Genomic DNA, 25,069 nt, shown 5'->3' with positions numbered 1-25,069 from the left:
AAAAACAAGGCTGAGAATGAATACAATTGTCAACTGAAAACAACATTATTTAGTCAGAGTTTGATGGTATTACAAATAGTCAAAAATACAGATGACAAAAAGCTGATCTTCAGTAAATCATTTTGGTTTTGACTGAGTCTGAAGCGAATGTGTGTGTAATGATATTAATTTTGGCTTGTCTACAAATCGACCAACAATATTTGCAGGTAAACTAAAACTACTTGAATAATTAAGTTAAAATTGTAATTCCTTTTTATTGAAATCACCAGTTTCTCCAGTTGACTCCACAGCCTTCTACATGGTACTCTTTACATATTTACATTACTCAGCACTATGTCATGTGGTCCATACAAGAGCAACACACACAGTTAAATATGGCTTCATTGCAAAACTTCCTTTAAGGGCGTTTCAAAGGACGATGAAGATGGAAGAACGTTTATACATGTGAATTGTTTAGCACACTGGAAATGTCCAGTTACTGGCGTAAAATGCCATGTCTTTCTTTATTATACTTTCTTTATAAGGTTCCACAAGTGTTTTGTTGCACAGCAAATGTGGCACTGATGAAAAGAAGTTACAATTCGGATGATTCAAATCCTGAAAGCTATAACGTTTAAAGCTTCAGACAAAACTCCTATGTTGTCAGTGAACTGATTATGATCAAAGATAGATTCATTGATTACTTCTGCGCAAAATACCTCCATAAATATTCACACAAATTTTCTCCAGCATAAAGTAGTTGTCTATGCCACAGCTCATGAAAAAAGTTAAATAAAATTCCACTGGCCGTCTCTCTTTGAGAGCAAAATATAAAAATAAATATCAATATATAATAACAATATTTTTCTATAAGTTGTAATAAACAGCTAGTCTAAACTGGCACTTGGCAAAACAAAACAGCACACAACAGTTCTTCATCTCCGTTTCATGTTTTGCGCGTGGTTTTAAATGGTGCTTGATCCCATTTTCACAGATAGTGACTGTACATGGGGAAAGAGATGCATGATGCTCATGTTTAGACTTTACAATGGTCTCTCACATAATAGTGGCATTTGAGGGAAATGACCTTGAAATTGATTAGAGTCAGACTGGCGTCTACCACCATCTAGTGGTTAGACTTTAAAACTGCATATTTTCCAAAGACAACAATGAAACTAAACAGGCACACACTCTGTGGTGTTTCCTTTAAAGTACTTTAGAAAACCTGACTGTAAAAATGTGATGACCAAACTTAACAAAGGACAGAATGATGAGCCTTTCCCAGTTTGAATAATTTAGAGCATTATAGACACATGGTGATTATTTGCATTAGTCGTACCTACCTAACTTTCCATCATTGCACTTTGATCAATCACTGCCTTGACGCTTCAGTATCACCGGACAAGACAAAATAAGGCAAAGAGAAACCGCCACAGGGGCATCTGACACAACAAGAAAGGGCAAAACATAAAATGTATGTTTATATATTATGAATCCTGTATAAAGATCTACTTTGTCCGTTTAAAAATGTTCCAGTTGTTGAAGTCTTGAATAGTATCCAGTTTATAACTGCTGTATTGAAAAGAGCCCCTGTCTCCGGTCGTATTTGTTTATATGTTATTGGTTTAAACCTCCAGATCGGGCATTACATCCTCTTTAAGTTGAATATCATTATCAGAGGCGGTTCCCACGTCCGAGTCGAAAAGCGAGTGGTCTGAATGTTGAGAGTTTGTGTTGGCATGCTTTGCTGAATGGGTGCTGTTGTCACTGTCGTCCAGCGTGTCAGTCCTGGAAAAGAGCCCCAGATCCAGCAAGCCCATGGGGGAACAGCCGCCACTGTTGTCACTGTCCCCTTCGTAATACAAGTCCTCCACCTCCATGAACCACTCGGGCCAAAACTTCCTCCTCATCCTCTCGCAGAACATGGCCAGGTTTATGAGCTCACCTGGAACAACAGCAGGCCTCTTGTAAGCGCTTGTACAGAAATAATTAAACCAGCAGGAGGTACCGAGACTGTCTTGTCCACATTTTAAAGTGACAAGAGAGAACGTTTCTGAGATATTACATGCACTGAATTTACTTTACTACAATAGAAAATAAAAGAGTCCTCCCAGCTTTGAGCGCAAGATCAGACACCATCTGATCTATCAAAACAGGTTAACACTGTCATCTAGTGGCTATAGAGGGTATGCACTTGCTTCTTTTTCATTCTGATCTAAACAGAACAGTGAGGCACTGAATATCAAACACTTGCATTTCCTCTATTCAAAGTGCAGGAAAAATATACAGTCTAAAGTCAAATAAATGGAATAAATATTAAGTTATTTACAATATGATACTTGTTCTGAATCACTGACCTTTAATGAGTTGCTCTGGTCTAGTCCCTGGTAGTGTCCACATTGCTTGAGCTAAATGCCCAAACACTGTGGCATCTAACGTTGAAATCTTCGAGCCCATGAAGTACTTCTTATCTCCTGCAGACACAAGGAAACACAGCCACAGCAAACATGAGTGATAAAACAAAGGCAAGAGATTAAAACTTCATATCTGCTCATCATATTTTTGCCCTCCCATATAACAACCGATCTTAGCTTAGATTGTACTTTGGATGCCTTTCCTGACACATTTCCCTTCACTAGCTGTCAGTGTATGATGCACCAGAGTTCATTACAATATTGGACTAAAAATGCTAAATTAGGTGGGTTCACAAGTTTCACACCATGGCTACAATAGTTTTAAATAAGCAAAACAACTATTTGCTTATTTAAACCCCCCCCCCCTTTCAGGTCATGCCTATTATATGCATATACTGTATAAGGGCAGTTCTCTGGCAGCTCGCCGGTAACACTAAGGCTGGGTGTCTGCACTGATGCACTGTCAGGGAGCAACTTTCCATTTTACAGCGACTCGTGGAAAACACACAAACAGATCGATGCAAATGTAATATCATTTACAGTACTTGGCTGCTTGTCGGAACAGTGCTCCACTATAAAGCTGTTTTGTCTGGACAAGTATTTCTAAAACTGTGGAACACAACATCCGACATTCTCTAGTGGTGTCAAACAATAACAAGTGAATTAAAGGGACGACACATTTTTTTTTGTCAGCAACCAGTAAAAGAGAAACACATACATTTTGTATTAATAGCTGTGGTCAAAACTTCTTTCCAAAAGAAATTCTACCATCCCCATTTTTCAGGGAGATTTACTGTCTCATGCTATGAACAGAAAGGCTGCTAGTTAATGATTGAAACAAATACTTAATATTTACACAAATAATGCCTTATGGGGTTTTCCCGCAACTGTTGCTTTAATGAGATACTTAAAGACTTATGCTTTTTTCAATCACATAGCACCAGTCTATAGCACACTACAATGATGATGAAACCTTCTGTTGGTCTGTAAATGCAGTAAATTAGAATAACTGCCTTGTATAAAATTGCTCTTTCAAAATGGCTGTAGCGAATGTCTTGAAATAGGCCTCTGTCTCTTTAAGAACCTCTGACCCTTTCAGACACCACGCTGTCTGTGGCATCAGTGGGGAGGGGGTTCTGCTGAGGAGCAGTGGTTGGTTACTCGGCTGGTGATGAAAGCTCGGAGGCGTCTCCAGGAGGTGGGGGCGTTCCTAGGAGGACTCAGGCAAACCTATCCCTAAAATGGCCGCCATCAGAGTTTTTACAGATTACTCAGAAATACGTGAATGTGCCAAGACAACACTTCAGGCATGTTTTTAATGAGGGAATGACATAATAACATGATGTAAAGCTTGAAAAAGTCGATTTTGCATAATACCCCCCCTTTAATAAAGTTCATCACACTACCAGAAAAAGTCAGGTACAGAGCCTTTACAATGATTTGAATAGCATTTAGTCTTTTGTCCTGGTTAGTCTTGGTTTAGCTGCCATTTGGCCCTAGTCAAGAGTCAGGGTGTTTCATTACTGTAAGTAGTACTAATTACTTTACTATAAGTAAAGTTACAAGACATTTTCTAGTAACTGTATCAATGTTATATAACGACATTTGTGAAATCTCTCCAGGACTTTATGTAGGTTACAGCTCATATTTGCACTGGTCGCCTCCCACATACCCACTGAGTGCCTTACCAAGCAGAGTGGCCAGTGTCCGTAGGTCTTTCTCCATGAGTGAGTACACCTCCTCTTTGGAAAAGCGTCCTATCCCGTGACCGTACATCTCCCTGCGAACCATGCTGCCATTCAGGTGACTCAGGAGCCACTTCAGAGTGTCGCTGAGGGGGCCACTCATCGAGAGCAGCTTCTGTGTCTCCTCCAGGTTATCCACCCACTGACAGTACGCGATCGTCCTGCATGGAAAGGAATTTCAGATCGGCTACATCATGACTAGGGCGATTAACGGCACCAATATTGGCATCAGCCTTTGTTTTTCAATCTGACATCTTAAAAATAAAAATAAAAAAACGGGTTATTTTGGCTCTGATGCAGCCACGCCTCCCTGTCTGCTGTCACTACTCTCCAGCATTGTCACACCCACAGCACCATCTGATTGGTTACACGATCTGGTTACATGCAGAGTGCTCACCCTTCAAGCTACTTGCAAAACACACAAGAAAGTATTTGTGCACCAGCCTCAACAGTCCCAAACAGAAACATAAAGCATTGAAATGAAGTGTGCATTAATTGAAATTTTTACACCCCCCCTTTTACTTATCGGCTGCCTTTACTAATAATCGGTATCAGCCCTGAAAAAAACATACCTGTCTATCTCTTATCATCACAGCAGCACTTACTGAGTAGTGATCGCGTCCTCTTTCAAATTTGTCCATAGCTGTAAATAATTGCCATGGGTGGGACTGAAGGTCTGACAATGACAACTTAATAACAGCACAAACTTCTTCTCCCCCATGAAATAGTCTTTCTTTAGATCAAGTCACCTGATGTTTCCACCACCAAACTGAGCCTGTGTAGTCCTTAATAGGATTAACCTGCTGCATCCTCACAACACAGTCCCAATACTGAAATACCCGTTGACCTTCGCCCTAAGCAGGTTACAAAGCCTGAAAGCCTAATATCTTTACCTGCTCATCCAATAGAACAAGGAGATGAGAGACAGTGATATCATGGTAGAGAGAAAGCCAAGTGTTCTGTGCACTGTTTCTATATCACCCCAGACAACGGGAAAATCAATGTAGATTGGGCTTCAGCACATGGCCTTCACAATAAGCTACATGTGGGAGTCGTGGCTGTATGACAACAATGTCTGGGCTTTTGATGATGCATCATAGTCGAAGTTGTACCTATAAAACTATTCACAATGTATAGTACTATGCTATGGCAATTCTCCTTTGACTACTGACAAAAGACTGTAGTGTCTGTGTCATTTTCCAAGTCACAAATTGCCCCTTCCTTCAGATACCTGATTAGTATATCACTGTTTGCTCTGAATGTAGATTAAAGCCTACCATCATGTCGAGTAGGTTTTGTTGCCAAAATCTTTTTCTATTTGTGAATCAGACTATGCTGTTGGAGAGTTTGAGCCTGTCGTACACACTGCCACACTACCCTTCCCTGACCATAAATAATTCAATCAATAGATCTAAAAGTGGTCCAAAGACTGCACTACATGACTGGAGAGGTGACGCAGGGAGAGAAGGCGAGAGGCGGGGCTTGTGTTACATGAATGACCTCTATATTGTGTATGATATTCAAAACAGATTTGTAATTTTGTTCAGATATGCGTTAGTTAGAAATCCTTGACATAGACCAGTCAACATTGTTGCTTCTTGAGCTTCTCATGCATTTAAATGAGAGACGGTGGAAGATTGATGGAGCTTTTAGGTAATGGAAAGTCTCTTTGCTCTGAGTGAGGGCGAAGCGATGATTTCCTACCGGCTGCCTGTTTTCCCTGAATAGTTTTGAAGTGACTCACCACAGAGGAAGATGAATAAGCCTGTACTGTGATGAGATCAGGCTTTACCAGACCAGCAGGCAATACATCCTTTATACTAAATAAATATTGCTCTATACAGTATGACTCTATATACATTCATCTTATGTTAGAGACTGGGTCCATGATGGCAGTGTGGTTAACACTTGCAGAAAGACGACAGAGCCTGAATGCTGTCTGGCTAACCACATTTCTCAGTTCATAATGTGTCCCACCTGAAACCCTTCTTTTATTATAGATAATGACAATCTGCTTTACAAACCATTCATTTCCCCTCAAAGCCAAGCAAGTGGTGTTTGTCTAAAATTCTACTCACAGTGCATGCTAGGTCACGACAAACCACAACTAATCCACGCCTTACCAATAAAGGTGCTCCTCGACCATTTTGGTGACGGCTCTGGACATGGCTCTCTCCTCTAGCGTGAGGTTCTTGTTGAGGTTGATGCCAAATTTTTCCTCCAGAAAATCTATGATGAATTCCGACCCTGAGACCTGCTCATGGTTGTATTCTATCCAAGGCATCTTTCCCTGCGGTGACAGCTTCCCATCAAAGTAGTTCTGCAAAACAAAGGTTTGATCTTAGTATGACAAAAAGCATTCGCAACCAAGTCGATGACATTATTATAATTTTTTTTATTTTTGTTTATTTTTTTTTATTTTTTTTTATTTATTTATTTATTTATTTATTTTATTTATTTATTTATTTATTTATTTATTTATTTATTTATTTATTTATTTATTTATTTATTTATTTATTTATTTATTTATTTATTTATTTATTTATTTATTATTGGCTGTCAAATGTCATGCCTATTTACAGAGCAGGTGTAATGAATAGAATACAATTTAAAATATTACAAGTGAATGCAGTCAATACTTATGTTGGCATTTACTATGTCAAAAGGAGATCAAAACATTTCCAGATATTCCAAAATCAATGACCTGATACGGCAGATCCACCATCCGCAGATATGTCTCTATCTTTAGACAGAAAGGTGAAAGGCTGGGCACGCCGTTCTTTGGCCTGGAGAACTGATGGAGGATGATGGCATCTTTAGAGTCCAGCTCCTGCTCCTTCCTACAACAAAACAGCAACAATCACATTCAGTTACTAAGAAAGTTATTGCTCCATCTCCATAACAAGGTCAATTGAAGCAGGTGACTTTGCGATGTGTCAGGTACTTTAACCTGGAGGAACACACCATAGTGCAAAGAGAGTTTATTCATTCTGGCTGAACCATTAATCACAGTCCAAACTAGGTCACAATTTTAAATGGTGAAGTCACATTATTAATTTCCTCATCAAAGAACAAAACAAACTCTGTAGTTTTGAATTCTAAAAAACACTGAAATGCACATGATTCTGGATTTTTTGTTCATTTTGCAGCTTTCTCTCCAATGTCCAAAAATCTGCACTGTGAAATGACTTTTGATATTAAGATATAATAATCACAAATCTAAACACAATCAAACTACTTTCCAGGAAAATCAGATTTAAATATGTTTCCAAGAATAATGCTCATTTTATAGATCACTAGATAAACAGTGGCAAAAGGTAACATCGTGTTACCACCATTGACAGTATCCACTGTTACCACATGCAGCACTTATCATCATAGACCATTCTATCATCACCCATCTTCATCTTTGAATAATTTAGTGAGGCATGCTGTGTTGTTCTATATTTGTACTGTGGTACTCTAATGTCAAGACCATGATCCAATCTGAGTTATTGAACTGTAAATTAACAATATAATTGATGAGAGTCGAGTTTAATGCTAGGGGGAGTTTAGAGCATTGGGACATTGATGTTCTATTGTGTATTATAGAATGTGCATGTGCATTATTAATTTATTTTGCATCCAGGGACTACGGATGCTAACTAGCTATTTAGCAATAATCTGGTGCAGTACACCCCTGTCTCTAAGAGCTATGTCTCTGAACATTGTCCCTTAAATAAATATTAAAGTAAATTAAGTTTAAAGTAGCGTATCCTGTGCTGTGGGCTTCGGGGAGCTGTCCATTATTCTGCGGTGCTGAAACAACTACATCATCCCCAGACAGTGCTACTACATTTATTTTATTATTTTTGCCATTATTAAAATTGAGTTTAATTGGTATTCATTAGTTGCTGTTGTTTTTTTTGTTCAAGACCGTTGATGTTAATGAACATACATAAGCCTCATTCATGTAAACACGTCACACAAGATTGTAGCCATGGGCTGATTTGCATCCACTGTCCTGCAGTCACACACACAAACACACTCAGATTTATTCTGGACTATTGTGCATGTTTTTAGTTAGACATAGGGTAGCAAAGGGGCGTAAAATTCCTAATAAATTTCAATGTTTTCAATTTTTCAAAAATTAAAAACATTTTAATTGATAATTTTTTAGATACCTTTCATCTTTCCTGCGATAAATATTCAAATGTATCCATTCAGATTCATATGCAGCAGTTTAGATCTAGAACCTTGAGTTGTGTAAATTCCCTGTAAATTCCTAATAATTCCCATCGGGGCAATTTCATTGAAACATTGAAAATTTCCCAAATATTACAACTCTAGTTAGACAATCCAGTTTGCAGCATAAGGCTAGGCCCCAACTAGCCCCTAGATTGGATTTGGGACCTCCTTGGAGTGAAAATCATCTGCTTTTACAGACTTTATTCATTTTAATTGGAGGTAACATAATCTTTGGGTTAGTAATGCATTTAAGTTTGTTGTTTTTCTGATAGTCTGTTTTAGGTCTATTCAGACCCTCGTCAGACCAGGTATTGTCCTGATTTGATCTTGATGTTAGGCTTGGTAGTACTTGGAAGGTGAAATATGTTACATTATAAGTGGTACTTGGCGTGAAAAGATTGAGAAACACTGTCCAAAGCGTGTATCCTGTTATAATCTATCTATGCTTTTAAAAGGGTTGCTTCGGAGCTGTCCTCTCACATGGGGTGCTGAAATAGTGCGTCCCTGAACAAACACATAAATCCATTCTCCGTTTGTTTTCTTGCGCTATAGCATTTTGGTGTTGAAATTTCCCTTGATGGCAAGCCACTTAAAGAGACACAGGGATCTGGCATGGAAGCACAGGGGCTGAAAGCGGTCTAGTGTGGCAGAGCTGCTGCCTCTGCCAACATCACATGGCCCAAACAGATGATGCCGGCAGCCTGGGCCTGACCGCCAGCAGGCTGCACGTGATTCACCGATAGCAGCACTCACACGAAATACAAGGTTACGCACAGATTATCAGGGAGAGGAAGAGATCAGACTATAGCAGGCCACTGTTACAGGATGTTAGTGGCCGGCATTGGCCCAAAAATACACCGTCAGATAGGGATTCATTATCAATTGTCAGGAGAATGATCAAAGACAGGACAGTGGCCAATAGCCTATTACTGAACAAATTATACACCAAAGTGAAGCTTTATTATAGGTTACTGCATTGACAGATGTAGCATACACTGGCAGCCTGAGCAGCTGAGCTTTGAGTATATATAGGTCCACCAAGCCTATAGGCGCACTTCATACACGCTCAGGTGCCAATCAGGATTGGCACGAGAGCCGCACACGAGCGTATACGCGTGACTCGCGTTTGTTTTTCCCCTTCATCATCATCATGAGTAGTGTCCTTGGAAGGAAGTCACAGAGAAACATATCCAAGCGTGAAGTCTACAGGGAAATGACTGCTGTGGTACAGACACGCAAATCAGTGGGCACATTTAATAAGATGAATTAGACCAAAACGAATGGGTCCTCTTTGAAACTATGCTGAAGAGTGATCTTACCTGATGGCAAGGAGCTCGTGCAGGAGGTAGGCGGCTGCAGCCAGCAGGGCTCCCCCAGTGATGTAGAGGGTCTTCTTCCACCAGGACTCGGAGCCCAGAGCGGACATGATCCCTCCGTAGTCCTGCAAAGGGAATGTGATGATGCATCCATACAGAGACTGCTGCTGCTCAGAGCCACACAGCCCGAGAGGCAGGCTGTGGTTCCGCCCGAGCTCCACCACACACGGCCGGCCAGAGGCGAACCCCGCCGCCCAGTACATCTTTCCTCTGTCGGTCAGAGCAGTCCCGCATCTGCCCCGCCGCCACAGTCCCAGGCAGGCTTCATGTCTATGGCTTAAAGAGGAGAGGCTTCACATTTTCCCTCGAAAACAGAAGACGAAAAACATCTTGCCCTGCCTTCGCCCTCCCTGAAGACGCTCACTCAAGTCGCTTTCCCTTGCAGCGTTTTTCCAGAAACAGTCGCTAAGCGTCACACAAGCTGTCGCACCAACTTCCGGAATGTGTATTTCAAAATAAAGTTTTACGCAACGCGGCCTGAATGAAAATTAAACATCTCTGTTAGATTTAAGAGTAAACAATGACTACATCGATCAACGGGTGTATTGGCTTATCAACAAATTATTATGCGTTATCTGTTGAAAAAAGTTGATTTATATTTTAGTAACACGAACTGTTCACATCCGGTTTTCTTGACTGTACGTCTACTTTACACTGGCCTATTGTCTCAGTGTTACCCCGCCCGACACACGGACAGTGGCAGTATCCCTCTACTAAGTCATCGACCGGTGTCGCATAAAGATGACAGCTTCTTTCTGAAGTAATGTATCATTTATGGGTTAAAAATGAAAGTTCATTAAGTGCACGGTGTTGTTTTCCAACTGTTGCGCACCACATATCACCAGCTGGACCGATAGCCTACATTATATGTCTGGACCACGCAACAGGTCGGCAATAATAATCTCGAGCATTTTCATTAAAAAAACATGCAGTACTTACTCTGGGGTAACATCGAAATAGCAGGAAGACGCTCATCTTCTCCACCAGGTCTGTTTGTGCGCTTCTTTCCGATCATGCCGAGAGGTGTTTTAGGACAGCTTCCAGGTAAGACTCGAGTCCCGTTGCTACTAATGCCAATGAAACCACTCCTTTGTCGACTTCAATTACAACAAACCGAAGCAGTTTAATCTCTGCATGCTCACTGCTCCATGTCCTCAGCAAATTAATGCGCTCTCCAGAGGCACGTGCATGCCCATATATTCTGTTTATGAGTGCACAAAATAGCACCGCCAAATAATCTGATACAATGTGAGGATACAATGAAAGATATATGACTGGAATATGATAAATACTTTAGAAACAACCACTAAGAGAATTAATAGTTGTGTTTTGACTGCACATATGGGGCTCAGGCGCTAAAATGTGACACAAAAACATTTATTTTGTGTATTACAAGTTTATCACATGAAGTTCCATACCTTTTGGTCTGCTCGCTTGGACAGAATAGCTATTTCATTTTTTGCTGCTACACATGATTTATTATTACAATAAATTCACATGAGGGCCAAGCTCACAGAATTTGTCTGCACTCATGCGTGAAACAAAGCGCTCCATCTTCTTCTCAGCACACAAGTACAGTATGTTGAACTTAACTGTTATCCACCGGGACACGGTCAGTTAGATAATAATATCATATCGCAGACAAATCTTAGTTTTAAAGCCGTCAGTTACTCTGAAATCTGCAATACATCCCCATGAATCATATGTTCATACCTCTAAATATGGAGTGACATTTCAAAAGCTAGTCTTCCTCTGTACCTTCATGTAACCACAGTCTGTGCATCAGTCAATGATTTTCAGATTTGCCCCTGCCCTGGTGACATGCTCAGCTGTGAGTGGATCCGCTTTGTGCAGCTGTAGGGTCTTCTGGGTGGGGACTGCTTTCGTTGGCTTGAACAGGAGGATAGTCGCTCAGTTTGACAGCGTGAAGGGCGTAGTTGATGGCTGTGCTGTTGGTCCAGCTCCAGGCTCCCGTTATTGGGTTGTACAGCATGCCTTTGACAGACTGCACTGAAAACCCATCTGACAAAAGGAAAGGATTTACACAGAGAGAAATCAATGCAGAGTGATGTAATGGTAATTCTATTTTCATGGGGTAACAATGCTAATTTGGTCTTCTTGATGATGAAGTCAGTATTATGTAAGATGTTCTTTTATATAGTCTATTATTTTGATCATTTTCATAGATATTATTGTGCAATATTAAATACAGAAAATAAACTTGATATATTATTGATCAAAGACCTACTGGACTCCAGGAGGCGCTCCAAATCCTCTGGGCTGATGAACTTTTCCCACTCATGGGTCCCAGCGGGAACAATTCGCAGCACATTTTCAGCTACCACAATCCCCAGTAACCAGGACAAGTTGGTCTTGTTCAGAGTGGTGATGAAGAGTGAACCCCCAGGCTGCACACATACAATTATTTAAAAATGTTTTATAATCATTTCATTTATTGTTCACACGCACAACACAAATAACTGACTAATGCTTTATTATCTACAATGAAAATACACAATAAATAATGATATTTTGCACCATCCTTACACAGATTGCTGTTTACATTTAATAATTTTAATTTTCACCTATTTCAAGTTAATTTGAAACATTTTCAGGATTTTTATTGAGTGGAGGTAGAGACTTGAACTGATATGAAAAGATGTATTAAAGACCATGGATCTCTTCAACTCCTCTGGCACACTGACCTAAGAGATTATGACCATCTGGCTTCCTTGCTGGCACCACTGGAAACATAATGATATATTTGTTCTTCTGAGAGAACAGAAACAGATAATGGATCTGTCCCTTTCTGACAGACATTATTTTTCATATTATTTATAGCTAATGTTTCTGATCATCTGTTCAAAATTTACAGAAAAGGCTGTGCAGGAGGTCCAGGAGGTTTGAACCACTTAAATAAATGGAAATAAAATTAAATACTGAATATAATTGAGTTCCTTTAAAAGTGCTTTCTACACACAAAAAAAAACACCCCTCCATTTTTTACCTTTATTTAACCAGGAAAGTCCCACTGAGATTAGAAATCTCATTTCCAGGGGAGTCCTGGCCCCAGAGGTGCACCTATTGCACATATTTGCAGACATGGGGAGAACAGGCAAACTCCACTCAGAAAGGCCCTGTTCGGCCGGGGATTGCACCCGGGACCTCCTTGCTGTCAGTCACGGTAACCGCTGCGCCACAGAGTAAAACAAGCAGTAATATGAAGTTTTTTTGTTTGTTTTTTCTGTATAAAAAGGTCCATAATGCGTAATTCATAAATATTGTGAATTACAGTAGATCCTTTACTGGCGACGGACACAACTCACAGTGTAATGTAGAAGTAACTTTATGCTGGGACTTACCTTGAGCACAAGGCTGCAGCAGTAAGCAAACGTTTCCAGGTCAGCCAGATGTTCAACCACTTCGGATGCAACGACTGCGTCAAACTGTCCTGCTCCCTCCGCCGCTGTCTCTGCTCCCTCTGCTCCCTCTGCTCCCTCTGCTCCCTCTGGCCCATCTGCGTTGAGCTCCTCCAGGCTGCAGGCACGGTAACTGACCCTGTGCCGGAGGTCGGGGTCATAGGACGAGTGAAGCTGTGCTGTGCCAATGCTTTCCGCCACTGGATCTATGCCAAGAATGGAGGCACCCAGGCGACCAAGAGGCTGAGGATGTAAATCAGTAGATTACAATTATGTGAATGTGAAGTTATTGGGCAGTTGAATGTGAAAAGCATTTTATAATCAAATGTAGTTGCTGTTTGTTATTATGTACTATTCCAATTTTGTGAAAACCTGCAGGTTTAATCTGAACAATAAACAGGGCTTAAATAGTATTTTCTTCTACAGGTCTAAGTGTGTACCACTTCTACTACTGAAAATAGCTAATAAATACTATAAAAGGGTTGAGTTGAGAACCACTGATTATTCATTATCTGAATCGGAGAGCACATCTATTTACAGCTGATCCTTCCATAAACTGTAAGTCTAGATATCAAGCAACAATTAAAATGCTTGAAATATTACAAGCAACTCTGTATTACATGTGATAATTGGCGCCATCTTCTGGCCATATATAGAACACACACTCAGCTATTTTTTGCCAGAGGCTCATCTCTGTCCTTTTACAGCTGATCTTCTGTGATGGCAAGGGTCCAAGTGACAAGACACATAGAGACAAAAATCACACTAGAAATCCTAACAGACTTTTTTTGTGGGTGTCTGTCGGTAAATATGACGTGTGTGGCGGGGCATCTGACATACAGGACCTGATTTTGTCTCCCCAGATCACAAAACACAGCTGGCTTGGCCTCACTTTAAATGAGGGGCGAGACAGGAGCTCTGTGTGTTCAGTGGCTTCCTTTAGACACTAACAAACAGATAAACAACCATAAATGACCAACTGTCCACTCCACCACTCACTGACCAGTCAAATCGAAAAACAAAATCATTTGGGGTGACATCCAAATGCACTGGTAAGCAGGATATGAAGGACTCAGTGGTCAGCTTGAGAAAAGAAAAAAATCTGATGGGAAAGGTGGTGATTGTAACAACTGGAAAAGACATTCTGTGTGTTTTATTTCGCTAGTGAGGCGCTGTTTCCATGTTTTTTTTTCCACTTTGGAGAATTACCTCTGTAAGCAGGCCACCTCCACAGCCGACATCCAGTATTTTGAGACCAGCAAGTGGTTTTCCAGTTTGACGTCCTCTGTGGACATTCAGCAAGTTATCTCTGCATGGATGATTAAAAATAAAAACAGAACAAAAGTTATAAAGTTTGAAAAACTGGTAAATGCCTCATCCATCTGCGCAAGACATGCCTTGATGCAATTTAAAATAATATACAGAGCGCATCTCACTAATGAGAAACTTGCACAAAGGCACTTAGATGTGTCGGACACCTGTACCACAAGTAAAAACTCTCCCGCAGACCATGGTACATATGTTTTGGACTTGTCGGAAGCTGGACAGTTACTAGTCCAACATTTTTCTCATACTGTCCAAAACTTATAAATTAGTACACCCGCCAACCCACTATGTCACCAACTACCAAGTGTGCCATTGCCTTTACTACTTTGTTGGCCAGGTGCCAAATTCTTCTTCAATGGAAACATAAAGCACCTCCAACAATCAATAATTGGTTTTATAATGTATCTTGAAAAAACAAAGTTCTCAATCAGGGGATCTCACAAACGATTCTACAGTACCATGGAAACCCTTCTTAAAATACATGGAGGATACATTTTCCCACAATACTGAGGTCATGGATGATGAGAGAGAAAACAAAACATGATCTCTTCGATAATACTCGCTCTATACATGTCTATATTTACTACACCTACTTACTGTTTCCTTTTTGCCCTTCCCTGTTTCCCAACCTTCTCTTTTTCCACTGTATGTATGTGTGAGTACATGTGTGTTGTTTTTAATTCTATTATTATTTTTCATCCCCTTTACTTTCTCTAATTTCATTTAATTAAAATGTAATTTAAATACTGTCCAAGACCTGAACCATTATATTGTCCAAAGCTGAAGAACCAAAAGCTGTGAGGCAATACTTTCTACTTTGATCACCTGTTGTCATTTTTTTCACAAACTCTTTACTAAGGAACAAGGTAATAACCTCCTTAAGATAAAAAGATGAGAAAAATAAGCAGTTGAAGACTGATGTCTCTGACACTTGTACAAGTGCTCATATCTGGATTTGATATTAAAAAGGTAAAGCGGGGTTTCTTGGGTGTCTTATAACTTGAACCCTGAGGGCAGTGAAGCATCAGGCAGCATGGCAACACACAGACACCCACGGCCTCAGATTTGTGGAGCTGTCACAATCAGCAAATGTCAAAATCATCACCGTAAGGGGGAGGGGTAGAAGACGCCACACGATTATCAGAGGACGCCCATAGCATATTCCATCTCATCAATCAAAAACACCCAGAACATTTTGCCAAAAAAATGTTCACAGCCAGTAGAAAAATCAAACAAGCTTATGAAAAATCTTGTCCAGTTGAATTTTACCTTGGCATCCTCATTTCTCACAACACAAATATAACTAAAGCATGAGGCCCGTTACTATATTAGTGAAAATGTTAAGTGCAATCAGCAATACAAACCGTATAAAAGGCACCCTGAGGTCATTCATGGCATGTAAAGCGGCAAACTCTCCTTGTTCATCCCACCACTTGTTGGCCAATGACTGGAATCTCCTCAACTCATCCGGGTCCACTGTGGTCTGAGATACCGAACGTAGACTAAGCAAAAAATAAAACAAAAACGCAACTCAGCAGATTTAAAATGTAATTGAGAGTGCATGAAATGAACAAAAAACACCATTGAATTGGTGTGAACCCTTGGTTACTGGACGTGTTTTAAACAAGACGGTGTCAAACTCTTTTTGCTATTTCGCCATCTCCTCATAATGCGTAAAAAGACGAGCAGTGACCAAGGTGCTTTTTTTTTGTCTTGAACAGCACATGTTTTTGTTCATTTTATTCACTTAGCACTGGTTTGAGAGATAAAATAAATGATTAGTTATTAAACAGACTTGATTAAAAATGCCACTTCATTATATATTGCTCAATAAACCAACCTTTTCTTAACTAGGGCTGCAACTAACGACTATTTTAGTAATTGATTAATCTGCCGATTTTTTTTGTTGCGATTAATCGCTTAGCTGTGAATGGTGTATGAAAATGGTATTTTACTAGAAAACGATTAATCGATTACTAAAATAGTTGACAACTATTTCAATAATCGATTAGTTGTTTCAGCCCTATTCCTAACCTAATCATAACCATTTTCCTAACCTTAATCTTAATTGTTTTCCTGTTTGTACACTTTATCCAAGTCCTGGCTCAAATCACCAATTAACATGTGATGCCAAAATAGCGGGAACCGTCCGATGGCATCGTAGCCACTTCGTAAGGTGTAACTGTTTAATTATAGGCTATTAAGCATACTTTATGACAGATGCATGTTTTAAAACCAATACTGAGTCCCAAGAACACAAATAACTATTTTTAATACCAACATACAATAAACAGAACTGTTAGTTGGAAGTGTGGAGAGTCTAAGGGCCACTGGGGGATGCCCCAAGCGCACCTGGGTGCCCGCTGGCATAGGGTTTGTGACCCGATAGTGTGGGTGATTGGATATGATGGTCAGAGGAGCCGCAGGACAGCTGTGGTTTCTGTGGTAGTGACAGTAGACTATTAGCTTATCAACTCAGGCTTGTAAAGTGGGTACACTTTTTATTGGATCAAACGTTAATTAACACTAACAGTGCTGTCCAAAACGCCCACAAAACAGGTTGACTAACACTAAAGACGTCTTATTTGTACAATACATAACACATGCCAACTACACAGATATGCGTTCATATTTTTTGCAACAGGCCAATAATGCCTTAACATTTGTCTGTTACACACCCACCTAGTTTGACAGGGCACGGCACGCTGGTCTTTCTCCATTAGGGCACTTCTCTGTAGCCTCAGTGACCGCTGTTGACACACCGCAGTCCAGCTGAAGACAGTCCGATACGCGGAGGTGAGAGGCCCACCAATGACAGATGTCGGCTTCAGACAACTTACTCTTAACACTAGTCGACTGAGCTTTTTACAGTACATTGTTTATCAAAACCACAAGCAAATGTGACCGTTGATGTTATGAAGCGCTGTAAATGTTAGGTGAGCTTGTCTAATCCGTCCGGATGGAAACAAAACTCATCACGTGTCCTAGTTCCTACCCATTTCTCAAATGCTCGGGTGTCTGTAAAGTACATGCGAATATATGTAGTAGATTTATAAACACAAGCAGTAAAATCATGTCTGACTAGTGACTACATATCTCCCATTTTTGTTCAAGTATACTAATACCCATGACTTATCATTTTCTCTTAAGTTAATATTAAATATTTCATTAAAAAAAAAAACTTTTTCATTTCATTACATTGCTTAATACTTGAAAACCATAATATTCTAAATTTTGAAAATTTTAGAACATTTGAAATGGCTTCTTCGGTTTATAAGATTCTGCATGGACTCTCTCCACTATCCTTGAATTAATTCATTAAGTTCATATCCAGTACAAGTGGTAAAGTGACCAGCGCCACCCAGCGTTTAGTCAACAAGTGCTACTGCTATCAGTGAAAGGGACCAAAGTGAATCAGACATGTGAACACTGACCATTATCCTTGTTTTATGTCTCAAGTTTAATTGTGTGATGATCTTTTGTCTTTAATATTGTACACTGCTCTTTGTATTTTCTTGTTCTGCCAGGGACTACAGATGGAAAGTAGCCATTGGCCAATTCTAGCATATTTACATTTATATGTTCATTAATATGCATTGTCCCTTTAAATAAATAAATACAATATAAAAGTCTTCATTGTAAATGAGAGGATATTGAACACAACTCAACGGATAAACAGTTTATTTGACATTTTACAACATCTTGAGAGGCCTGTTGTGACTTAAAATTATACAGTAGCGACTTTTTAGTGTGTTTAGTCTTAGTCCTTGCATAATGACAATTGAAAATCCTATTCAAAATTCCTTTTGTTCATTAGTCACTCATAAAAATACCATATTTACAACAATGGGAGAAATGTTTGAGTGGGGTTCACCTACATCTCTGCCTCTATAATGAGACATGTCATGGTACTAAAGCACACAGATCAAGCCTGTACTGTGCTCCTCAGCGCCTGCTACGCCGGACTGGGGATGTTGACCTGAAAAAGATATGGACATAAGATTAAGATATTTCAATAATATCCAAACAACACACCAGCTGACTCCACCTATAGGAAATGTTGCAAAAGTGAAGATAGGCATATATTAAAAAAAAAGACAACTTGCATGTTCTTGCACATATGCTAAGCATTAAAGTTAAAAGAAATCTTTACCTTTAAGTGAAAATCATCATATATTTGTGTAAAAAAATCTAAGTGATTGCATCATACTTTAGCAGAACAATGTTCATATCAAAGGGTGCACTATAACACGATTTGCTTATAAACTTCGTAACGTTCATTGTGTCTACTTGTGATACGATTTGCTTATTTTTTCATAAACAGAGCCATTACAGAATATTACATTAAAAACATTACAAAAATACAATAGAAAGAAAAACGAATACTACCTTGATCGGGACTTAGACTTGTGTTTGCGGCTTGCCTTCTTACCAGACTTGTGAGACTTTTCCGTAGACCTTGAACGACTACGTTTGGACTTTTTTGATTTTTTTTCTTTGCTAACCTCAGGAGAAGGCGACCTACTTGAGTCAGAATCAGAACGCCTCTGGCTAGATTTTGTGGAGCCTTTTTTGCTGGTTTTACTGTCCTGCTTTGAGTGGCGATCACTATGAGAGTCTGTGGAAGAGTCACTGTCTTTCTTTTTCTTGGACTTTCCATTTTCTTCAGAAACGGCAGAGCTGGATTTATCCTTCTCTCGCTCTTTCTCTTTGCCCTTAGTTTTATCCCTCTTTTTGTCAAGTTCCTTTTCTCGGTCTTTGTCCTTATCTTTTTTCTTTTTGTCTTTCTCATGACTATGGCTCCTCTCTCTCCTCCTCTCCCTCTCCTTGCTGGAAGCCTTCTTGTGTTTACTGCTCCGGCTGTGGCTGCTATCTCTATGCTCCCTGTTCCTTTTCCTGTCCTTATCTCGATCTTTATCTCTGTCCCTGTCTCTACTGCGGCTGCGCTCCCTGCTCCTGTTCCGGCCCCTGTCTCTAGATCTGGACCTGCTCCTACGGCTCCTTCGGTCTCGAGAATCACTGTTCTCTCGCTTGTCTCTGGTCCGCTCTGCACTCCTCCTCCTGTCCCTGCCTTTGTCACTACGGTCATTGCGGCGTCTGTGGGAGCTGTGACTACGACTACGCCTGTGGGACTTGTGTGAGGGGGACCTGCTACGCCTCCTTTTTCGTCGAGGGGAGGAAGATCGTGACGAACTACGAGAAGATACAGAGGTAGACGAGGACGAGGAAGAGGAGCGACTGGAGCTGGAGGACGAACGAGAGCTGCTGCTCCGGCCATTGGTTGGAGAATCACTGCGACCACGCCGTGAACGATCTTTCCCTCTGTTTGAATGTTTGCTCTCACTACCCTCTTTCTCACTACGGGACCTACGCCTCTCTGATATGGACTCTCCTTCACTTTCTTTTTCTGCCTGCTTATAAGCATTTTCTAATTCAGCCTCCTCATATTCCAGTCTTTGTTTCCTTTCCAGCTCCTCTGTGGAAAAAAAAGAAAAATGCAACCACAATTATATTGCCATTATTTTCTCTATATTATTTACAGAATCATTAAAAGATGTTTGGTTGGGGAAAATGTTTGCTTTACCACGTGCAAGTTGGGCTTCTTGTGCGGCTTGTTTTTCGAGCTGTAGCTGCAGTTCTCTCTCTTTGCGGCGGAAGGCCTCCTGTTTCTCGCGGATGCGGTGACGTAACTCCTCCTCATCAGTGTCAGACGACTCAGACCCGTGGACACTGCGCTCTTCATCCTCACTTTCATCTGAGCCATAGTCACCAAGCCCACCTGCCACAACAGAACCCCGGGTTGTTCAGTTTAGGAAATAATTTTAATCATTTACAATCAGGAAACATTTGTAATTCTTAACTCTTAAAAAAGGGCACATTGCCTTTACTTATGCCTTTCAAACAGCTAAGGGTTACAAAAGTTAGAAATCATAACACTAAGCTTGGCAGCATGCTTACAATGCAAATCTATAACCAATATGTTGAGTGCTTAGCCTCAAAAGAAGCCTGATGCATTGATTGTGTGATGATCCCTTTTTCTATTTTGCCATTTAAGTACCCATTTAAGCCTTCCCTCCCCTTAGTAAAAGAAACTGAGATACTCACTGAGACCAGTCAGAGAAGCCAGTGCACTTGACTGTGCCAGCTGTTTTGCAGGAGCTTTGATTCACATCAACAACAGGAACAACATGTTAAAAAAAACATACAGCCATTTTCTCAAAGGCAAGAGAGACGCTAGAGAAAGGGTCATAAAACACTAGAAGTGCAGCCATTGGTAACAAAAATAAATAAACACAAAGATGGAGAAAAGAGAGAGCATTAACATACATTTTTTACACATTCACATAAATAAAACCAACAGAGAGGGTTATTCCACAATCAATACTGCTGAAGCTATCCTCCAATCAACTGGACATGCAAAACGTATCTTAAGATGTGCTATGCTACTCAACAATGTGATTCAGCGGAAAGAGTTCAAATCTAACAGTCATATTTTATAAATAGTGTCAGGTCTAAAAGATATTGATCAATGACACGAAGATGATAATATTTCAGGAACAACAGTATTACAATGCACATACAATATTGGACTAAATATTCAGATGAAAAATGTATAGCCACAAAAGTTAAAAGCAGACCTCGTGTTGCCTTCCGGTGAGCCTCTTTAGCCACATGTGCAATCTCTTCATTTGTGACCTCCAGGAGGATCTCCGTCAGAAGTGTTTTAGTGATAATTATCTAGAATTAACAGGAACAAACCTCGTCACACATGTAAAACTATATGGGCATTAGTCAAAAGTGTAGTAGCAGTACTGACCAACTGGAACTCCTTCTCTTCCTCTGTCATTTCAGGCTCACTATCCTCAGCAGCAGGTGACGGGCTGCGACTAGAAAAGTCCTTCTTCATAGAAGTTCTATCCTCAACAGTATCATCATTGCCTTCATCGTCACTGTCCTAAAGAGCAATAAACGATTACAACATCTCTATATTTTCTGCCAACAGGAAAAAAAACTAAACTAAAACTGTACTTGTACATAACATTAATAACTTACAAATTTGCTTTTTCGGGGAACACGTGGCCCATCACCGCCATCTTCAGGTTCCTGGTCTTCGCTTTCATTTTTTGATATTTCGGCACGCTCCTTTTCCATTCTTTCTTGCTCAAGTTTTTTCTGCTTTTCCCTGTCCATTTTCTCCAAGCCCTCTCGAATCCATGCTGGTAGTTTTCGCCTTTTTAAGGCATCTAAAAATATTGTTGAGTCACATCAAGTCCATGCTACACACAAATCCATTCACTATTTCACTGATACCACCAGCCAAGAAAATATTGTGGTTAATTATTGCATTCTAAATTGATTAAATTAAACTTTGATGCCGGCGTCATGTAGTCTCGTACCTATGGTAAATAAGTAGCCTGGCCAGCCAGACTACACATTTTTCCTATTATTTTCAAAGATGTGTAGTCTGGAATTAAGGATGATTTCTTCGAATTGACTGTACTAATTGTCAAGTTCCAGACGGCTTTTGAACAGACACAAAAAGCAAGAATAGGTAGCTACAGACCCGGCTTAGCCCAGGGGTAAGAAAACCATCACCATTTTTTTTGTGGTTTTCTGACTATAAACATCTTCATTACACACAAATAAAGTCAAGCCAAAATTAGGTCCATGTAGATGTTTTTTTTTACAGCAAAAAAAAAGCACTCGTAGCTAATGTTAGCATATGTAGCATAAAATTGTACATTTCCAAGTATTTATGGTCTGTTGAATCACTTTGCTTTTCTCCATGACTCTGTATCTTGAAGTAAATAAAGAAAATGGCACACGAGTACCACCTCATCTTGTATTTTCTATAATTTTGATACCCAAGTTCCCGGGATGAGGTAACCTTTGAATAGGGATGTAAGACAATATCGGCTGATAATTGACTTTTTATGTCATCAATTCATTTTTAGGCTGACATTAAGGGCCGGATAACACTAAGCCCAAATGGCATTGAATCTGCGGCTCCAGCTTGCTGCACCTGTCTAACGGCGCCGCCCCTACTCCATATTTTGCCTACACTATTGACTTAGTTTTGTAATTTTTAAGCGGAATTAAATAACTCATGCCTTTAGAGGCCATAAGCACCACTGCAGGTGTGTATGTTGTTTTTTTCCTGCTCATTAATTGTCCATCAGAGTAAATATAACGCTGACAGAAAAGACAAAGGGAGAAAGGGATATTGTACACTGTGCCAAAACTCAATGACACATATTTGTTTTCACTCAAACTTGGTTGTAAATACTGCTTAAGTGGCGATAGCCCGCAGTTAGCTTTGCCTGTAAGCTCCTTCGGGATTCCATTAGTGTGTATTGCGCTTCCGACCCAAAGGTAGGGGAGCTGCAAGCGTGGTTTTCTGACCAGAGATACCACGGGGAGATGAAAGCCCCAATCATCCCATTAACACTTGTATTACCCCCAGTGGGACTACAAAAAGGATTTATTTAGGTAAAAAAGATACTTAGTTCTTCATTAAGGTCATTGCTTTTTTCACTTAACATTTTGTAAAAAAAACAACAAAGAGCTTGATGAGTTTTACAATGCAGAGCAGACGCAAGGTAGACTTTCTCACGTGAACAACAGTGCAGTATTGTGTTTTTTGATGTTTCGCTTTTTATGAGCACAAAAGCCCTTGAACATAATGCACTCATATTTTCCAGGTGGAAAGCATCATCTTTACCATAGCAAAAGAAGGCAGCTTATCGTCTTACCTAGAGTAGCTACAGGGGCTTTTTGTTTTACTGAAAGCTGTATTGGGGATCGGGGTCGATCTCTAAACTCAGGAGGCCTTGGGTCTCGTCTGTTCTGCGGAGGACCTGGCCAATATGGACTGGGCATGCCTGTCGGTGTTGGACCATAGGTAGATGCAGCTCCGTGCTGTGGGTGGAAACATAAATTTATTAAGTAGGATTTAACATGCACAATCTCATTGTCATTGAGTGAGTTGATGTCTTCCTCTACATTAGGGAACAAAAGACACTGCCCCTCACTGTGCCTAAGACAGTAAATTAAATGCTTTCTAATTTAAGTACACTGAACTGTATCTGCTACAGTTTCCTTTTCACATCATACTAGGCCAAAATGAGAAATGAATCTACATGTTGGAACCCAAGTCAGTGGCTTCTGGTTTTACTTGGCTGTCACACTTAAACTAATACTCTTTTTTTTATTGCAGCATCTGCATACCTGATAATCAAACTGGTTTATGGCCAGGGGGGCCATGGCGTAGCTGTCGGGCTGTGCCCCATACCCATGGCTGTTCTGGGGGTAAACCCCGTGGTGGGCGTCAGAGTTGAATTCCCCGCTGTCCTGACTATTGCCATCTTCACTGGGATTCACAACATCCATCGGTCCAGACCCTGGGGGCATCCAGGAAGGGTCATGAGGCGGCGGAGGAGGAGGAGGAGGAGGAGGAGGCTGTCCGTGCATTCCCCATTCTGCAGTATATCAAGTGTAAAAATGTAAGAAGAAAAAAAATCTTGTAAGTGACTGTTCTACACAGTTGGCACACAAATTACGGACCAGCCAGCCAAACAGTGATGGCTGTAGCAAAAGCAATGCCACAATTTAAGTAGACTGAAAACTGTAGTAGTTCAATGTAACAAGATGACGCACATCATATATAAACTGGAATATATATTAAATGAGGTTCATATGAAAGCATACCTGGCTGCCACATTCGTCCAAATGATGGGTCACCCTGGAAGGCACCATGGTTGCTCTGTCCGGCAGGCTCCAGGCCAGGGACGTCAGCTCCATTTGGCTGAATACTCGTTGGCTCTGGTCCTGTCGACTCTTTTTGTGCTATCCATGCCTGTGCCAGGGCAGCCCAGTCCACTTGACCTGTACAAGACATTTGTATGTTAACTTTGTTTCAGAAGAAGAGGTTTCTTTCAAATGTAATAGTTGCACAAGTAAGTTACTTGGATCATGCTGATGCTGGAACGACTGCATCCATTGCTGCTGGCTCAGGGGCCACTGCGGCCAGGGTTGTCCACCCTGGTCCCACATCACTCGCTCTTCCAAAGACACGCTCCTGAATTGCCCACAGAAAATAGCAATATGAACACCGTGCAACCGAGGCAGCTCATATTGGGCATGCCTAAACCTTCACCAATTGTTGACGACCAAAATTACTTGGTTAGCTTAGACATCTCACGATGCAAATCAGTCTGAATAAAACATAATCGTGATGACAGAGTCAACGTTTTGACTCATGATATTAAAAGCACACTGTGAAATACAACAGGAATAGCAATTTTGGTGGTGCCTTTCGAAGAGGATCGGTGAAAATGCTAATTTTAGCTTAGCTTGACATCACAGAACAGGAACTGATATATTTGCTTCTCAAGCACCAACATAAATAAAACAAAACGTTTTTGAGGTTTAGATATGATGTGAAAATATATGGTGATTTTGTTTTGTTTTGGGAAACAAGATACCCACCTTCACTAAATGTTTTTTTTTGCAGCCCTGCGTTTCCAAAATCAAAATGGCGGCATGACGAGCCGCTGTGAAGGAAGCGAGTATTGAAACAGGAT

At 40.4% G+C, this 25,069-nt stretch overlaps 3 protein-coding genes across 5 annotated transcripts; all 3 read right to left on the bottom strand.

The window, feature by feature from the left end:
- Positions 1-208: 208 nt before the first annotated feature.
- faxcb (failed axon connections homolog, metaxin like GST domain containing b) lies at positions 209-10,161 on the bottom strand. Its single transcript, XM_079560842.1, has 6 exons — positions 9,685-10,161; positions 6,843-6,978; positions 6,262-6,458; positions 4,082-4,299; positions 2,337-2,453; positions 209-1,924 (listed from the first exon to the last, which is right to left on the bottom strand). The coding sequence occupies exons 1-6, from the start codon at positions 9,942-9,944 to the stop codon at positions 1,605-1,607; spliced, it is 1,248 nt and encodes a 415-aa protein (XP_079416968.1). The 5' UTR covers positions 9,945-10,161; the 3' UTR covers positions 209-1,604.
- Positions 10,162-11,398: 1,237 nt separating this feature from the next.
- Positions 11,399-17,436, bottom strand: coq3 (coenzyme Q3 methyltransferase). Of its 2 annotated transcripts, XM_079562185.1 has the most exons (7): positions 17,169-17,436; positions 15,851-15,988; positions 14,370-14,469; positions 13,242-13,403; positions 13,104-13,202; positions 11,990-12,149; positions 11,400-11,763 (listed from the first exon to the last, which is right to left on the bottom strand). In XM_079562185.1, the coding sequence occupies exons 1-7, from the start codon at positions 17,360-17,362 to the stop codon at positions 11,567-11,569; spliced, it is 1,050 nt and encodes a 349-aa protein (XP_079418311.1). In that variant the 5' UTR covers positions 17,363-17,436; the 3' UTR covers positions 11,400-11,566. The 2 variants fall into 2 exon arrangements, with proteins under 2 accessions (XP_079418310.1, XP_079418311.1); XM_079562184.1 differs by having other exon boundaries at positions 11,399-11,763; positions 13,104-13,403.
- A 735-nt stretch (positions 17,437-18,171) lies between these two features.
- pnisr (PNN-interacting serine/arginine-rich protein) lies at positions 18,172-25,067 on the bottom strand. Of its 2 annotated transcripts, none has more exons than XR_013793134.1 (12): positions 24,975-25,067; positions 24,452-24,564; positions 24,195-24,371; positions 23,715-23,965; positions 23,240-23,405; positions 21,540-21,730; positions 21,304-21,441; positions 21,125-21,224; positions 20,592-20,645; positions 20,071-20,265; positions 18,777-19,962; positions 18,172-18,729 (listed from the first exon to the last, which is right to left on the bottom strand). XR_013793134.1 is itself a non-coding variant. In XM_079561765.1 (12 exons), exons 2-12 carry the CDS (start codon positions 24,537-24,539, stop codon positions 18,432-18,434), a joined length of 2,481 nt encoding a protein of 826 aa, XP_079417891.1. In that variant the 5' UTR covers positions 24,540-24,564; positions 24,975-25,067; the 3' UTR covers positions 18,173-18,431. The 2 variants fall into 2 exon arrangements, 1 of the variants encoding a protein (XP_079417891.1); XM_079561765.1 differs by having other exon boundaries at positions 18,173-18,465; positions 18,876-19,962.
- Positions 25,068-25,069: the final 2 nt, after the last annotated feature.

The sequence above is a fragment of the Gobius niger genome, assembly GCF_951799975.1.
Source record: "Gobius niger genome assembly, chromosome: 8".
Lineage (NCBI taxonomy): Eukaryota > Metazoa > Chordata > Actinopteri > Gobiiformes > Gobiidae > Gobius > Gobius niger.
The sequence above is the reverse complement of the archived record's forward strand: the minus strand, read 5'-3'. Positions and strand labels throughout refer to the sequence as shown.

What these genes read in the sequence shown, in the direction of transcription:
- faxcb (XM_079560842.1), bottom strand. Translation starts at nt 9,944, where the DNA reads ATGTACTGGGCGGCGGGGTTCGCCTCTGGCCGGCCGTGTGTGGTGGAG. An exon ending in TGGTGGATCTGCCGTATCAG is followed by an intron (nt 6,459 to 6,842) that starts GTCATTGATTTT and finishes TTTGTTTTGCAG; the next exon opens with AACTACTTTGATGGGAAGCT. An exon ending in ACCAGAGCAACTCATTAAAG is followed by an intron (nt 1,925 to 2,336) that starts GTCAGTGATTCA and finishes CTGTTGTTCCAG; the next exon opens with GTGAGCTCATAAACCTGGCC.
- pnisr (XM_079561765.1), bottom strand. Translation starts at nt 24,539, where the DNA reads ATGTGGGACCAGGGTGGACAACCCTGGCCGCAGTGGCCCCTGAGCCAG. An exon ending in CCAGCATCAGCATGATCCAA is followed by an intron (nt 24,372 to 24,451) that starts GTAACTTACTTG and finishes TGTCTTGTACAG; the next exon opens with GTCAAGTGGACTGGGCTGCC. An exon ending in AAGTCTAAGTCCCGATCAAG is followed by an intron (nt 18,466 to 18,875) that starts GTAGTATTCGTT and finishes TATCTTTTTCAG; the next exon opens with GTCAACATCCCCAGTCCGGC.
- coq3 (XM_079562184.1), bottom strand. Translation starts at nt 17,362, where the DNA reads ATGTACTGTAAAAAGCTCAGTCGACTAGTGTTAAGAGTAAGTTGTCTG. An exon ending in GCCGTGCCCTGTCAAACTAG is followed by an intron (nt 15,989 to 17,168) that starts GTGGGTGTGTAA and finishes TTTTTTGCTTAG; the next exon opens with TCTACGTTCGGTATCTCAGA. An exon ending in GGAGCGCCTCCTGGAGTCCA is followed by an intron (nt 11,764 to 11,989) that starts GTAGGTCTTTGA and finishes TCCTTTTGTCAG; the next exon opens with ATGGGTTTTCAGTGCAGTCT.